We start from the raw sequence: 16,546 nt of genomic DNA on the forward strand, positions 1-16,546 counted from the left end.
CTGTGGGAAATAATTATGCAATAAAATCAGGTAAGATTATAAACAGCCTAAACAAAAAACCAGGACATGCAAAACTGACTCAGTGCAAAAAAGGAAGTGATTCATCCTTGTGTAGAAGAAATCCTTCAGTGTTTGCTGTGAGCATCTCATCTGTGCAGCCACTCAGTGGAAACAAGGTGGAGGTAAACATAAAGTTGCTACAGACAGAAAAAATTAATCTAATTTGAACACATTTGTTTTGGAAAGATTAAATTTGTCTGGAATTAAAAAGCCGTTATTGCAGTCTTCTTCTGCTACCTTTAGGGGGCGCCACAACACATCACCTGCCTCCATCTCAGCCTCCCAGCATCCTCCTCTGTCACACCAACCCTCTGCAATATTCCCATCGAACCCCCTTCAGTTAAATCGGCAGTTCCTCTGGTGTCCAGCAGAGGCAGCAGTGAGTCAGTCTCCATAGACTCCCATGTTAAATAAACATGTCTACAGCCTGATTCAGAAACTGCTTTGGGCTCTGTGGATAATTTCGTCCTTCACAATAGCTTGTATGGGGGAGGATGTTTATATAACTCACCTGTTTAAATAAAGTTTGCATTATTAGGGGCGTGGCCTCTCTGACTGACAGGTGGCTGGTGACAAAGGTGGTTGTAGCTGTCTGCTATGCTTCACCTCAGCTAACTGGAGTCCCTGAACTGGACCTCTGGACCGTGTTTGTGCTGTTGGAGTCTTTTGGAGCATTTTTAATGCAATGATCTGACCAATAATATGACTGCTGTGTCTTCACTGTCCAAGAAGGCGGGGCTCCAGTTTGCTGAGTGAGATTTTATTGGATGTTCAGCAGCAGGCATCTGTGTGAGACTGGTGTTCCTGCAGTCTGTACAGGAAGCAGAAAGTAGGAACGTGATGATTTTCTTTGATCAGATGATGTTCCTGCAGTTGTCATTATGAGTCTGTCAGACACACCTGTCCACTCTGAAGAGCTTCATCTCAGGTGTGTGAATGCTTCAGTGGTGGTGAAGTTACAAATACTGGGATAAAATGAAGGTTGGTGTGGTGGTGTAGAGGTTTGCTTTAGTAAAGGTAACATTACATCGTATAATCATAAAGTTATTAATCTGATATCAAACTAAAACATGACGAGTAAAACTACGATCTGTCAAATTCCTTCAAACTACATCAGCTGTCTGTAACCCTCCGCCTCATTTGAACGGTGCAGGAGAAGAAACACTCAAAGCCTCCTGCTTTCTGATTCCAGGAAACGCTGAACCCTGCTGAGCCACAGGGTGGAAAGAAGCCTGCAGCCCGATGGAGATTAATGGGCCATAACAGCGAGGAGAGGAGCCATTACTGTGTGTGTGTGTGGGTGTGTGTGTGTGTGTGTGAGTGGGGGGGGGGGGGGGGGGGGGGGGGGGTCACCTAACACCTGGAGGAGGTAAACCTGCAGGACACCTGCAGGTCAGGGTGGATGTGAATGTACATGCATTCATGTGCTGTCAGAAACAGCAGAATCAGAGGAACTGCTTTCCACTCAGAAATGAGCACCGGTGCTGCACACGAGCATAAATGATTTACAGTAAGGTGAATCTACCTGCATGCCTCTCTATGAAGTCCAGGCGATCAATCCGTGCTGCTTCAAATCAATGAAACATTTTCCTCCAATAATCAATAATATCTCTGATCAAAAGCTGATTGATCTGCTGTACTGCAGGGTTTGCTCTTCTTTACACACGGTCACTGATTCAGTACTATCTGCCCGTCCATACGAGGAGCTGCTGCAGGAACTGAGTCTGGATACTCTGAAGGTTTCTTCCTGATTAATGTTCAGATCTTTTTCTTCTGCCAGATCTTTGCTCAGATTTGACTTTGTCTCTGTTGCCTCCAATGTTGCTTCTAATGTTGCCTCCAATGTTGCCTCTAATGTTGCCTCCAATGTTGCCTCTAATGTTGCCTCTAATGTTGTCTCTAATGCTGCTTCTAATGTTGCCTCCAATGTTGCCTCTAATGTTGCCTCCAATGTTGCTTCTAATGCTGCCTCTAATGTTGTCTCTAATGCTGCTTCTAATGTTGCCTCCAATGTTGCCTCTAATGTTGCCTCTAATGTTGTCTCTAATGCTGCTTCTAATGCTGCCTCTAATGTTGTCTCTAATGCTGCTTCTAATGCTGCCTCTAATGTTGTCTCTAATGTTGCGCACAGTTCTTCAGTGCATCTTCAGCCTCAGCCTGCAGCTGGGGAGAGTGCCCACCCATTGGAAGACATCCTGCATCATTCCAGTCCTGAATCAGTGAATGAAGTCATTATGGATTACTAGCAAAACTGTCAATAAGGGTAAAATAGGGATCAATGAGAGGGTCAGTGTTTATGAATGTCTTTTATTAGGCTGATTATAAAAACAACGTGAATGAGAAAAACTACAGTATCCAGATCAGTGAAGCAGAAAGCTAACATCCAGGCATGTTTAACATGAATGTCCACTGCTGGAGCAGGAGATCCATGACAGGAAGCTTGTTAACAGAACTGAAACTATCAGAGGAAGTGCAGTGTGTAACTGTGTGCCATCAGCATACGCTGAGATACATCAGGTCAAGTGCTGACATGTGTAGGCTGAGGAGCAGTGGACTGGAGAACAACTCTTGAGAAGCTGGAGAGATGTTTCTGCAGAGCGAAGTGTGGAGAAAAGCAGTTAGGAACCAGATCTGCTCATTTCACTGAAACATAAATGAAACCATCATAGTTCATCCCTGAGCATGCCCTCCTCAGAGAGCCACGGGTCTCAGAACTGCTGCTCAAGAGCACTTTCAACAATTCCAACAAAGTCTGACTGCATCCAGGGGTGGATGCAAAAGAGCCCATTGGCTTTAAGAAGTAAAGCCATTTAAAAAGTGAAGGCAGTGGTGTTGTTACTTACACACAGCAATAAAGAATCATCAAATTAAAACTGTGATTAATATAATATATACCTGAATCAAAATGCTCACAGCACTCCAGCAGGTGACTCACAGGTGACGGTGGCAGAAATATTGGAACTGTGTTCAGTTTTAAGGCAATCAGGCTGCAGCCGACATGTTTGAAGGCCCCGGCTGTCATGCTCTCGGGCCGGGGGCCCAGTGTTTTGTGGAGTTCTGTTTTGTTGTAGATTTGTATTCTGTTTTTGGTTATGCTTATTATTTGGTGGTTATTCTGATTTCCCTGTGTTCTGGTCTTCCCGTGTCTTGACCCCTGTTTAGTTCCTTCTGTGTGGCAGTCCTCCATGGTGTTGCCCTTAGTTGTGTTTTAGTTCTGGCACCTGACCAGCCCAGTTATATGTATTCTTTGTCATTCATCTCAATAAATCACTCTTAAAGTTCAGTTTGCCTGTGAGTCCTGCATCTTGGGATCTGCCTTCGCTTCCCACACACCATAACATGACACCGGCTTTTACTTTGAAGGCAAACTGTCTTTGTTTCCTGTTTGAGCTGCACTGTTCAGGGTTCATTATAGAAGAAGACAGAGTATACACACATCATTCCATCAGCACAGGTACAATGATGAAAGACACAACTCCCCCAAACTGGCATTTATTATACAAAGACTGCAGATGGTGAACAGGGTAAAAGGGGATTTATGCCACTTTGCATGTCTCCAAAAATCAGACGTGTCTCCGCCGCTGTGTTTGGAGCTGCACTTCATGCTCAGAAACTGGACACACTGCGCAGGTCATGCAGCGTTTTCCCGACTTTGAAGCGCACAAATTCACATCACAGTTTTTACTTGAAAAATTCTCATTTTCCCTGATTTTTTTTTTTGGATGAAAAATATAATTTTTATATTTTATTTACTGTGTTGAGGAAAAAGTTGCTTTTTTCTGGCCAGTCAGATTCATAGTGCGGATTAAAAGGTTTTCAGTTGTAGATGTTCAATAAATTTTGGCCCATCCTGTGATTGAGGTTGACGCCCCTCTACTAGATGATCAGTCTCTGAACCCCCCCCCAGTCATAATCCTACCCAGTAGTAGGCCACCAACAGCCAGGTAGATGTGAACAGGTTAACAGAGAGGCAGAGAGCCGAGGTCATTTCTGTGTGGACTGACTTTAGGCGCTGCAGGTCACGTACCATCAATCACTATGAGCCACACAGTCTGCTGAGACACTCCCTCAGAGTTCCTTGCCAGGCAGGTGTACTCTCCAGCATCAGCCAGAGTTACGTTCCTCAGAGTTAGCAAGGACTCCACCTCATGATCTGCTGTGTTCAAATCTTCATCCTGCGAGAGACAAATAACACCTGAAACCAGTTTCAGTCAATAAGGCTACATTCACACTGCAGCCTGAAGTGACCCAAATCCAATTTTTTCAAATGCGACCTGTGTGTGTACGGCCAGGACGCATTTATCCGACCTGCACGTCATTGATACTCGACAAACGTCACTATTCTGGTCCCATTACGTGGACGTGGACATAGACATGTATACGTAGATGCCTCGTTGACTGGGTCGACCCACTGATGTGGTGTACCTGTGTGTCCGCGATAATGGAGGAGGCAAAGCTGCGCTGTGAACTAATACAAGTGAATGGACTGATCTTCATAAAGCACCTTTCTACCAATTTATTTAAGTTAATGTGGTTATTCACACTTTCAAATATACACTGGGAAACTGTTAGGTACAAAAAATAATTTTGTTTTCAAAATGTTAGAATGGCCAAATACGATCAAAAATAATTCGCCAGTCTTACCTGTGAAAGGTAATCCCATGTGATCCCGTTTTGACTGTAAAATGGTTCAACAACTCCACACAGCACCAGAGCGCAGCATCTCTCATGTTATGTTGGCCGCTTTTGCCACATCCGATATGGCGGCGATGTTGACGTACGAGTCAGCGCCCAATGCAGCGTCTAGGTCAGGGATCCTCACATCCAGGCCTCGAGGTCTGGTGTCCTGCAGCTTTTAGATGTGTCCCTGATCCAACACACCTGAGTCAAATATAGAAGTCATTAGCAGGACTCTGGAGAACCTGACTGCATACTGAGGAGGTAATTCAGCCATTTGAATCAGGTGTGTTGGATCAGGGACACATCTAAAACCTGCAGGACACCGGACCTCGAGGCCTGGATGTGAGGATTGCTGGTCTAGGTATATATATATATATGTCTATGGACGCGGGAAGGAAAACGTGTGTGACTTCCACAAACATTGAGCACGCTCACTGTATGTGACATTATCACGTCCTCTACTGTGCATGCAGGACACCTTCAGGTTCGTTTGCTGTTCAATGACAGATCACGTCCAAGTGGCATATATTTGGAAATGTGCACGACCGCGCAAAAAAAAAAAAAAAAAAAAAAAAAAAAAAAAAAAAAAAAAAAAAAAAAAAAATCGGTATTGGGTCACTTCAGGCTGCAGTGTAAACGTGGCCTAAGTTCCAATCACAAGTGATCAACACGGCTTCTAAAATCTGGGTCATCTGTCTGAGAGTATTTTAAGAGTGTGGCACTAACGGCAGGTTTGGTCCCACACGGTGACCGTTTTCTTTATTGAATTCTTCTTTTAATGCAGAACTAGGCTCAGCCCACGTGTGGGACAGTGAAAGTAATCCCATGGCTCACTGACACAGATAAAGGTGCCATAAGCAGTCACTAACACATTATTACTTAAAGGTACAGTCAGTCATTTTTTAGGTCATTTAATAGGAAAAAATGATGCTCTACTCATACATAGAATGGTGTGTAATTCCATCTTCCAACAATTTGACGCATTCTCATAAACTATGCACTTATAATCCATTAAAAATACATTGGAGCAGGCACCATGTTCCTACAGCATATTTGAATACAGTGGCTGGGAAGAACATCTCCCTTCTCAATGGCATTTACCTGTGTGGCTGGAGACTGAAGCACACCAAAGGTGGAGGAGAAAAGAAGTGTTGGCATTCATGTCCCGTGGAGGGGCATTTAAATTTTATGTCTGCGTCTTCAGACTAAAGATCTGAAGCACTAAACGAATGTTTTATTTATGCAGAGGCATTATGAACTTGAACTAGAAGGGTAAGAAACTATTGACCACAAAGCTGCAATCTACTGACAGCTAGCAGCAAAAATTTTACACACTGACTGTGGCCCATCCATCTCCTCCTCTGAGAGTGTGCTGGAAGATAAAGCAATCCTTCTGGTAAGGGCACATATTTCTATGTGATCCTGGAGGAGTCGGTCCACCTGTGCAGCCTCTGTTGGATTACATTCATGCACCAAAACTACTTAAGTTCAGGAAATGATCATGTTCAGTAGTGTTAAGTGAACTGAGAATTGTTCACCTGGTGTATCTCTTATCCCACCATAGACCAGAATAACATTTATGAGATGAATGCAGCCTCAAAGCACCCTGGAAATAGAAACTAGTACAAACACAAGCCTGTAACACTGCCTGATGGTGGTGTACATACTTTGAGAAGATGAACAAAGGGGAGTCCGTCTGGGCCTTCTTTGCTGTCATTGATCGTGATGTGTTTGAGCCACTGTATTTGAGGCTGTGGCTCACCAATCACTGTGCATGCAAACTCCACATCACTACCAACCACAGCAATCCGGTGAGCCTGTAGTCCAGCCTGCAGGATCGGCTTGTGAGGAGAACGCTCTGTAACAACGCAAGGTTTGGGGTTAATAAATGTTATAGACTAGTTCTTTTATAGTGTTTTTCTACTCCGGAGTGGCTGTAGCTCAGGAGGTACAGCAGGTCACCTATCAATCAGAAGGTTGGCGGTTTGATTCCTGGCTTCTTCTGGCCGTGTGCCAAAGTATCCTCGGGCAAGATACTGAACTCCAAGTTGCTCTCCAATGCAGGTTTTGGAATGTGGACTTTGGCATGCAGCCCGAAGCAGCCAGGAATCAAACCAACCTTCCGATTAGTACGTGATCTGCACTACCTGCGGAGCTACAGCCACCTCGCCTAGTATGAAGGTAGAGGGAGGCTGCAGCAAATCCTACAAACTCATCATGTGCACAGAGAGCAGGAGAGGACAAAAAGCTGTTCTGTTTGCCAGTAAAATCAGAATGTTCTGTCTGGATAGACTTCATGAAAATGACAGAAGTAGAGTGTTTATACATTTCACAATTTACTGACATGTTTGCCCACTTAGTGTTTAGAAAGACATGTGCCTTTGTGTATCAGTCCTGCAGACAATCACTCTTACCGACTACCTCCAGCTGGTAAGTATGTCGAAGGCTCCCATATTCATTCTGCACCACACAGGTGTAGTTCCCTTTATCAGAGGGCGCTACTGACTCCTTAATTAGAGTCCACTCATGGTCTCTGATCTGCAGATACAGAAAGAAGGTAAAGTAAAGCTTGATGTGACCTCTGAAGTTGTTTCTAGAAGCCTCCGACTCTTGGCCCACCCTGACCTCGTCTCCGTTCTTGTACCAGCGCAGAGAGGGAACCGGGTTTCCTGTCGCTTGGCAGTGAAACTTCACCAGCTTGCCATCAGGAACGGTGTAGAGCTGTCTTTCCATCTTCTCCGGCCTCACCCACTGCGGCACCAACACTACCAGGGAGACACCGCAAGCTAAAACTATAACAGTGTATGTACCTCGTCAACACAAAGGATGAAACAAAGAGCATCAGCGTGAGGTTTACCCAGCTTTCCATGGCCTGTTGAAAGTTCACGGGACAGTTTGCCTTTCTTTGAACATCCTCCAGAGGATTTCTCTGCAACAACAGAGCTTCAGTTTAAAAATGGTGATTTTGTGAATGCGCCCTGGGTGTCTTTGGTCAGAACGGGCCTCTGCAGATAAAAGCATGATTGCTTTTATTGTATGAGGACCAATGTGTCTGTTGACAAAAAAAATGTGCATTTTCCCATCATTTCAAACCATCTTGAGGACAAAGAAATCTATCATGCTTGATTAAATCACTTCCCAATGATATGTCATCTAATGCAAAGGTAGTACTGGAGCTTTGACCTCGCTCACTTCAAATACTTGACCCTGAGTATTTGACCCTGCTGTCATTAGAGACTTTTAATAAAGGTATTGCATGTGAACAAGTCAGTGAACAAGTCGGATGCTGGATGGTTCTGGGGCCCTGCTCTCAGCTCGTGTGGCCGGCCTCTGGCTCGGTTGGCTCCCCGTTGTCTCTGGTTCTTTGGGGCTTTTGCCCTTTGGCCATGGGAACTCTGACTGGGGCCTCCCTCCCCCTTCAGGGTTGGGCACAGTTATCATTGGGATGTGTGGTCTCGGGTCTTCAGTGTTCCTGGGGTTTCCTGAGTCTTTATCTGTCTCTGGGGGTCGTTGTTGTGGCTCCTCACCCTCATTATCAAGTATGCTTCATGACAAACACACACACACACACAACCAGCTACCAGTGTTCTCCTCTTTCAGGTGCTGTTTGTTTGCTGTTACAGATGCTGCAGTTGGTCACGATCCCTCTTCTTTCGGTTTTGTCTTTCACGGTGGCATGGTGGAGCAGTGGTTAGCACTGTAGCATCACGACAAGAAGGTCCTGGGTTTGAATCCGCATTGGCCGGGGTCTTTCTGTGTGGAGTTTGCATGTTCCCCCCATGTTTGCGTGGGCTCTCTCCAGGATCTCTGGTTTCCTCCCACCGTCCAAAGACATGTGGTTAGGTTAGCTGGTGATTTAAAATTGCCCATAGGTGTGAGTGGTTGTCTGTCTCACTGTTAGCCCTGTGACAGGCTGGTGACCTGTACAGGTGTACCCTGCCTCTCACTCTATTGGAGCTGGGATAGGCTGAAGTGCCTCTGCTACCTTCAATTTGATGGATGGATAGATAAAATGCTTTGATTGGCCAGCCAGGCCCACAAGCAGGAAGAAAAGTCATTGGCCAGGTGAGATAGGTAGATAAAGTCAGCCAATGGGACAGACCACAGCTTATTTATAGGTGCATCCTGAATTTCATGGCTACCTCAGCATAACAACTCTTGTTTAAGCAGTTAAAAATAGGAATCACCACAGAGGATAAAACATGGGCAAGCAATCGTAAGAAACTGATGAAGTAATGACAGACCGCTTAGCAATTTCTAAAACTTTTCTTTATCAGTAATGAGATTTGTAGAGACTCATTTTTAGCGTGCCTCAAAGAGATTTTAGCCAGTGCTAAAGAAAACATGTGCAATGAAATTTCCTGTTCATATCCACCATGTCACCAGCGACCTGTTTAGGCTCTTTAACCAGATGCTAATAAGGCCAATTTTTAAACACTGCAGATGTTGCATTTCAAATAATTTTGGTACAGCAGTTATTCTGCTAAAACCTGTTCACTTGGGTTTTCCTAACAGGTGAAAATTTTACAATAGGACATGGATGTCCTCCACCCCTACCCTTAACCCTAGCTGGGATGCCACTAACTTGGTTGATGTTGAGAGGTTAAGAGGGAAATGCACAGATTTCTATCAGCTGAGGTGACACCCCTCATCTGAAACCCCATCTGAGAATCCCAGCAGAGTGGTCAGTATAATCATTCTATTTGATTGAGAGTTCCTGTTAACTAATGGTTAACTAGTAGTTTAGTTTCTTCTCTTATCTGATAACTTCTAAACATTTTGTGTCCCTTATTCAAGACTCTTTTTGAATCAGAGAACAGATTAACAGAGAAGCAGAGATCTGAGGTCATTTCCCTCTGAATTCTAGCTTCTGCATGTCTTCATGTACCCTCGACTACAGTGAGCCACGCAGAGTGGTAGGAAAACCCAATAGAGTTTCCAGCCAGGCAGGTGTACTCTCCAGCATCATCCAGAGTTATGTTCCTCAGAGTCAACACCTCCATCTCTCTGTCTGTGGTGTTCAAGCCGGCAGTCTGAGAGAGAGACAAACATCTGTTTTAGTACTTCAGCAGACTGGTTCAGAAGTCTGAGAGCTGTGGCATCACTTCCTGGAAACCTGGAAGCATTTTTGAACTGTTGTATAACCAGGAAGTGGAGCTAAACTGCTGATACTCAACACCATACAGGTATCACCTGAAATTCAGCACATTCAGCCTTTCCTGTGACCTTTCCCTACCTGTGGTGTCCACAACAACAGTCTGAGAGAGAGGGAGAAAAATCTATTTGAGCCTTCATCAATCTGCCTCAAAGGTCAGAGCTGAGTTACATTCCTCACGGTCAGCAGGAACTCAAAGCCTTATTCTCTCATTGAGAGTCAATGAGTCAGTTCTTGGATGTAAACTTTAATTGTACCACTTCAAAAATGGGCTTCATAGATAATTGGGAAAGTTTCTTCATCCATCCCACTTTGGATGGAGCAGCTCTCATCTCTGGAAATCTGGACAAATTTATTAACCCTCCTAAAACCTGACTACCCAGGGTTGAGACCAGGAAGCAGAGTTGCAGTCTTACACGCCTCTCTGCAGCTTCTCTCCTCCTGCCATCCCCCCAAAACCCCATCCCCATAGAGTCGGTGCTGCTCCCAGACCACCAAAAACCAAAGCTAAAATCAGCAAAAAAATATTCAAGCATTTAAATAGCTTCATCAACTGCACCAAAGAATAGAACAATTAAATGTGGATTATTAAACATTAGGTCTCTCTCTTCCAAGTCCCTATTAGTAAATGATTTAATAATTGATCAACGTATTGATTTATTCTGCCTTACAGAAACACTGTGAGAAATCTTGGAGTCATTTTTGACCAGGTCCTGTCTCAGAGTGATGCTGAAGAACGAATTCACCCAGTTAATCCACAATGTGCTTATTTTACGAAGATCCTTCTAAGAGCTCAGAGTTATACAAAGAAAAGGCTGCTTCGTTATAGATGTAGTGTCACATATCAAAACTAAAACTAACAAAGTCAAATGACTAATAATGGACTAAAGCTAAATTTAGTTTGGCATGAACACTGCCTGATGGTGTTACATACTTTAATAACTCGAACATAGGGCAATCCGTCCGGTCCCACTCTGCTGCTGTTGACGGTGATGTGTTTGAGCCACTGAATGTGAGGTTGTTTGTCACTGAAGACACGGCAGACGAACTCCACATCGCTGCCAACGACCGCTGTCTTGTTGGCCGGCAGCCCGGCCTGCAGGATGGGCCTGTGAGGGGAACGTTCTGCAGCAGAGTCACAGACAACAACACAACAAAGAACAGACGAGAACTGAGGGCTTAAATACACATCAGGTAATCAGGGCAGGCGGAAACAGCAGGTGAAGCAAATGAAACTAATAACGGGGAAGCAAAATTAAACACAAAGCACGGGGAACACAAAACTGTCAAAATAAAACAGGAAGTGACTAGACAGGTACATGCAGACTTGACACAGGGAAACACAAGGGACTAGAAATAAACTGAGGAATACAAACGAGAACAAATAAACATAATCACAGAAATAACTGAAACAGAACCAAGAGAACACAAAACACTGGGCCACCGGGTCAGGACCATGCCACAGACGAATGTTTGAATTTCCTATTATTGAAAAGTCAGCCATTCATGGAAGGACACTGAAGAGGGGACAGACCGAGCTCTTTCTGCCATTTTCTGATGAAAACATCACAGCTGTTACCATAGCAGATCATCACTCTTACCCAGTACATCCAGCTGGTAGGTGTGTTGGAGGCGCCCATGTTCATTCTCCACCACACAGGTGTAGTTCCCTTTATCAGAGGGAACCACTGACTCCATTATTAGAGTCCACATGTGGTCTCTGATCTGAAAGATTGAGCAGGCGCACAGACAGAAGGAAAAGTAAAGCTTAAAACCAGGTTGTACCCCTAAAGTTAACTCTTTACAGCCACAAACACACCTTGAAGCCTCCTTTTCTTTGGTCCATGCTGAGCCGTTTTCCATTCTTGTACCAGTGTATGGAGGGAAGTGGGTTTCCTCTTGCTTTGCATCGAAGTTTTACTGTGTGGCTGGCAAGACTGTGATGGTGCTTCTTCTCCATCTTCTCTGGCCACTCCCACTGTGGAGCCATCACTGATGAGGAGACAGCATGAGGTAAACATCATGATCACAATCATTTGTGCCCAGTGGCCTGTACCCAGTGTACAGTGGTTTCTGGGTCAGACAGGTATTGCCAGTGGACACTTTAACACCTCAGATTAAGACGTTGCCAGTGGCTACTTTGTTCACTTCAAATATCTTTGCGTTCATAAAAATTTGCCGACAGTGTAAAGCGTTGAAAAATGCAGAGCTAGTGGATAAGTGAAAGCAAACGCCGGCCCTTTCTATTAGAGTGCTAAGTAAGGTGTGTGACCCTCTCTGGGACGGGGCAGTCAAAGAGTGGACCAGAGCTATATCTGAACTTTCATCTTTAGGACCCCCTTCCTGATCCCCGAGTATTGCCTCAATCCAACAATAAATTAATAACCGGTGCATCATGTTGCATCTGGGACCCGGTAAGCTGGTTATTTATGAATATTTGTTTATCATATATGGAAGGAATTTCATTCAACTGGCAGAGAGGAGCAGAAAAATCTTTTCTGTCTAGCCTGAGCTCACAGTTTTCACCTATAATTTCATCAGTCAAAGGAAAATTGGTTTTCGTTTAATTCAGTTCAATCTTTATTTATATAGCAACAAATCCAACAAACAGTCGCCTGTTGTATAGGTGAGGTAGAGACCCTACAACAATACAGAGCAAACCCACCAATCAAACGACCCCTATGAGCAAGCGCTTGGTGACAGTGTCTCATTATAACATTATCATATTATCAATATTATGATAATATTATTCTGTCATTATAATAATTCCTGGTGTGTTTCTTTATGTTTATATTGTTTTACAGTTTCAGTTTATATCATGTTTATGTTTCTGTCTGCTTTAGTCTTCGTCTTCAGTCCTCTGTTCTTGTTCCTGTTTAGGTTTCAGTATTTTTGTTCTCAGGTTCTCTTAGTGCTGGTTCTGGGTTCTGTTCTTGGTTCCAGGTTCTTGTGTTCTTTTCCAGGGTTAGGGTTGTGTCAGGTTAATCTTGTCTCTCTTTTGTATTTCCGTGCAGTCCCGGTCTCATGTGTGTTGTATCTTTAGTGTCTCCTGTCCTGTCTCTGTGTCAGGCCTGTATGTTCTCAGTGTTAGGGTCTTCCTGTCTTATTTTGATGTTCTCTTGTCTCATGTGCCTCGGTTTTAGTTCTGCTTTGCGTGTCATTTTCTCTGTGATTAGTTTCCCTCGTTATCCCTCAGTGTATTCATAGTCTCAGTCTGCCTTTGTCTCATGTGGGAGTGTGTGTGTGTACGTGATTCTCAGCCCTCATGCTTCCAGTAATCCCAGTAGTATTTCCATTGTTTTTTAGTCTTCCGCTCCCCCTCGATTTTTCCTTATGGATTCCTGTGGCTTTCTGGTCTCCACCATCAGCCAAAGAAATGGTTCGCTTCTGGTTTACTTTTACCTTTTGCAAGCGACTGTATTTGGGTCCTACTCAACATCCAGTCTGCAGACCTGACAGTTACAGCCATAAATCCCCTCATAACTTCATCTATGATTATCAGTGTTAATCCAACAGTCATTAACACATAGAGCCTCAGTCTTGTTACGTGCATCCACAGCAGTGGTAGGAAAACTTAGTGTGTGGGATTTGTGGATGTTTCTCACACTCTCTGAAATGGTAGCTCAGACGCTTTTTATGACTTTCAGTTCATTAAATCTGAGGACTTCGTGCTGCCCTGTGTCATTGACGTGAATGTGTTTGGGGTTCGTAGTGACTGATGGTAGGTGAACACTGGGCTGGTTGTACTTGAAGAAGCATGTCAGCAAGAGCACATTTAGGTCTTTTCCTGAAACACTTCAGCTCTGTTGAGCATGATGTTCCCTCCATAAAGCTTCGTACCTGTGTCCTCTGTGGCTGGGCTGGGCTGAGCCACAGGGAAGTGAACCAGCAGCAGCAGCAGGAAGCAGCGGGGGCGACACATCGTGTCCTAATGCACCAATGACGTCCACGCTCTGAACACACTGCAGCAACGACAAAACCAGACTCAGTTAGAGGCGAGCCTCCTGACTGCCCAGCCTGTGACCCCACCGTCCTAACAGCACTGAACCACCACTGTAGCAGCGTTTCTTCTGTCTTCTCTGTGCCCCTTCTGGGCTGCTAGCCCAGTAACTTAATCCTGACACGTATGACAGTAGACATTGTTCAGGCTTCAGACGTTTATTTTGTAATAATCACAACATAGTCACACGGTAGAAAAACTGTATGCTCCCATGCCTAATGCAGCCCTCCAACCCTTCCCCCCACCTGATGTCATTAGTTACATTAAAAGGAGCAGCATTAACAACAGTAAAAACACATTCACAAATCTTTATGCATCGTGTTTTAATTATTCAGGAGCTAAAAATGAGTAATAAACTTTAACCAAACTTCTTATAAAGTGACTCTTACAACCATTATGTCAGTGAATCTCCAGGTGACTGTCCGCGGTGCTATTTAACCCATGTCCAACAGAGGGCGCCGCGCTTACAGCTGTTGAGTCTTTCCAGTGTTTGCGCACAGGCTCAGGGTTTGTTGGTGTTGGAGCTCAGAGACCTTTGAACCGACTCCTGCTCCACCTGTGCTCCAGCTGTGGACTGAAAAACAGCTGGAAATCTATTGATCTCTGCTCTGACTTTATTTTATCTTGGTTTGGTATTAACTCTGAAAGCACAGTCAAACTAACAAAGCCACTCTGTGATCCAACCTTTGAAAAAAGACACCTCTGAAACTAAATCAATTCAAACTAATAATAAATATTAGTCTGGTTTCCCCAAAGGGGAAAGCCACACCTCTGCGAAGTATAACTTTGAACATGTCAAGGCTGGTGGTGTGGCAGTGAGGACCCAGTCGCAGGACCCTGGAGACTGGAATAACATTTTACTGCTTCATTGCAGAGATCACAACAAAGTCCAAAGATTCTCCTGAGACCAGAACCAGAGGAAAACCTTTGAGGTAAGAACAGGAATGGGAACAGGAACAGAAGGACACACCACCGAGAGGGGACAAAGAGGCAAAGAACAGAGGGAAACCGAGGCTATTGATACACAAGAGGTAATGAGACAATGGGAGACAGCTGGGAGAGAAACACAGGGAGCAAAGCACTGCACAAGGACCAGACACACACTAAAATAAAACAGGAAGTGGCAAACACAGAGACCAAGACTAAGACACACGAACTCCACACCAGAACAGGAAGACAAACAAACAGCTAATGTCACACACTCAGAGACAAAGGCAAGCCGAGGGTGGGCCGGATCACAAAGGAACAAACAACCCAGAAATAATAATAGCAAAAGGCATGAAAAATAAAGCAGAACAATAATCACCCTGAAATCACAGCGCTCAAAAAGTCCAAACTCAGGGTCCAAGAATAAATAACATCATCAACGTGTCAAAGAAATGCAAGAAACTTTCATCATAGCTTTCAGTTTGCTTCTTCCACTTTGCTAGACACAAAACACACACAGTCTGATAAAGCTTCAGGTCAGAGGTCACAGCAGCAGTACCTGTGCGAGCTGATCCCCGGTCAGTGAACTCCTGGATTCAGAGACTTCAACGCAGCAGACCTGTCCACACACTCCGACCTCAGTCTGACGGAGCCTGAAGGAGTGGCGCAGGATAAGGTTAAAATCCCAGCACCCCCTGAGAGTGGGGGGAGTGGCCATGGAGGGGGGGGCATATCTCACAGACTCCATGAAATACTTTGAGCATCTTTCCATAAAAGGAACATTTATCTGTGCTCTAACTGAGAGCACAGGGTTAGCCCCCACTAATGAGGACAAAACTGTAAAATCTATTTTAATGCAGGCAAACAGTAACAGCAACACTGTAACAGCACGTCACATTAAAGCAGCACAACTCAAAATATTCACAGTTGTTTCAATAAAGTAACTTTAAAAATATTTAGCTGGTATAATTTGAAAATGGTTTATGAATGCAGACTCCTGAGGCAAACGTGGCAGAACAAAAATCAAGCAGGGGTCTCAAGCAACCAGTAATTAGAGCAGGGGATACTGGTGACTGACATAAACGGTAGTGGAACCAGCTCCCAGCTTGGATTCAGGAGACAGACACCCTCTCTATTTTTAAGATTAGGCTTAAAACTTTCCTTTATGATAAAGCTTATAGTTAGGCCTGGATCAGGTGACCCTGAACCCTCCCTTAGTTATGCTGCTATAGGCCTAGTCTGCTGGGGGGTTCCCATAATGCACTGTTTCTTTTCATTCACCTTATTTACTTTGTTTATACTCCACTCTGTATTTAATCATTAATTGATATTAATCTCTGTCTCTCCCCCCTCAGCAGGTGACCCCCCCCTCCCTGAGCCTGGTTCTGATGGAGGTTTCTTCCTGTTAAAGGGAGTTTTTCCTTCCCACTGTCACCAAGTGCTGCTCATAGGGGGTCGTTTAGACTGTTGGGTTTTCTCTGTATTATTGTAGGGTCTTTACCCACAATACAAAGCGCCTTGAGGTGAGTGTTGTGATTTGGTGCTATATAAATAAAAGTGAATTGAATTGAATTGAATTGAATTGAATTGAATTGTCACACTGTTTAACAACTTCACCACCGGATAGTCACAGAGATTGTGTGGGTGGGTGTAGCTCAGGAGGTAGAGCAGGTCATCTATTGATCGGAAGGTCAGTGATTCGATTCCGGTCTGCTCCGGGCTGC

The 16,546-nt window shown here is 44.4% G+C and overlaps 1 protein-coding gene across 1 annotated transcript; it reads right to left on the bottom strand.

Annotated features, from left to right (window-relative positions):
* Nucleotides 1-2,358: 2,358 nt before the first annotated feature.
* On the bottom strand, nucleotides 2,359-15,495 carry LOC115777061 (fibroblast growth factor receptor 1-A-like). The gene is made up of 12 exons (XM_030724881.1): nucleotides 15,382-15,495; nucleotides 13,736-13,857; nucleotides 11,715-11,887; nucleotides 11,497-11,620; nucleotides 10,830-11,020; nucleotides 9,629-9,773; nucleotides 7,598-7,669; nucleotides 7,366-7,505; nucleotides 7,155-7,278; nucleotides 6,408-6,598; nucleotides 4,088-4,235; nucleotides 2,359-2,650 (listed from the first exon to the last, which is right to left on the bottom strand). Exons 2-12 carry the CDS (start codon nucleotides 13,815-13,817, stop codon nucleotides 2,574-2,576), a joined length of 1,467 nt encoding a protein of 488 aa, XP_030580741.1. The 5' UTR covers nucleotides 13,818-13,857; nucleotides 15,382-15,495; the 3' UTR covers nucleotides 2,359-2,573.
* Between the last annotated feature and the right edge of the window lie 1,051 nt (nucleotides 15,496-16,546).

The sequence above is a fragment of the Archocentrus centrarchus genome, unplaced genomic scaffold (assembly GCF_007364275.1).
Source record: "Archocentrus centrarchus isolate MPI-CPG fArcCen1 unplaced genomic scaffold, fArcCen1 scaffold_42_ctg1, whole genome shotgun sequence".
NCBI classification, from domain to species: domain Eukaryota; kingdom Metazoa; phylum Chordata; class Actinopteri; order Cichliformes; family Cichlidae; genus Archocentrus; species Archocentrus centrarchus.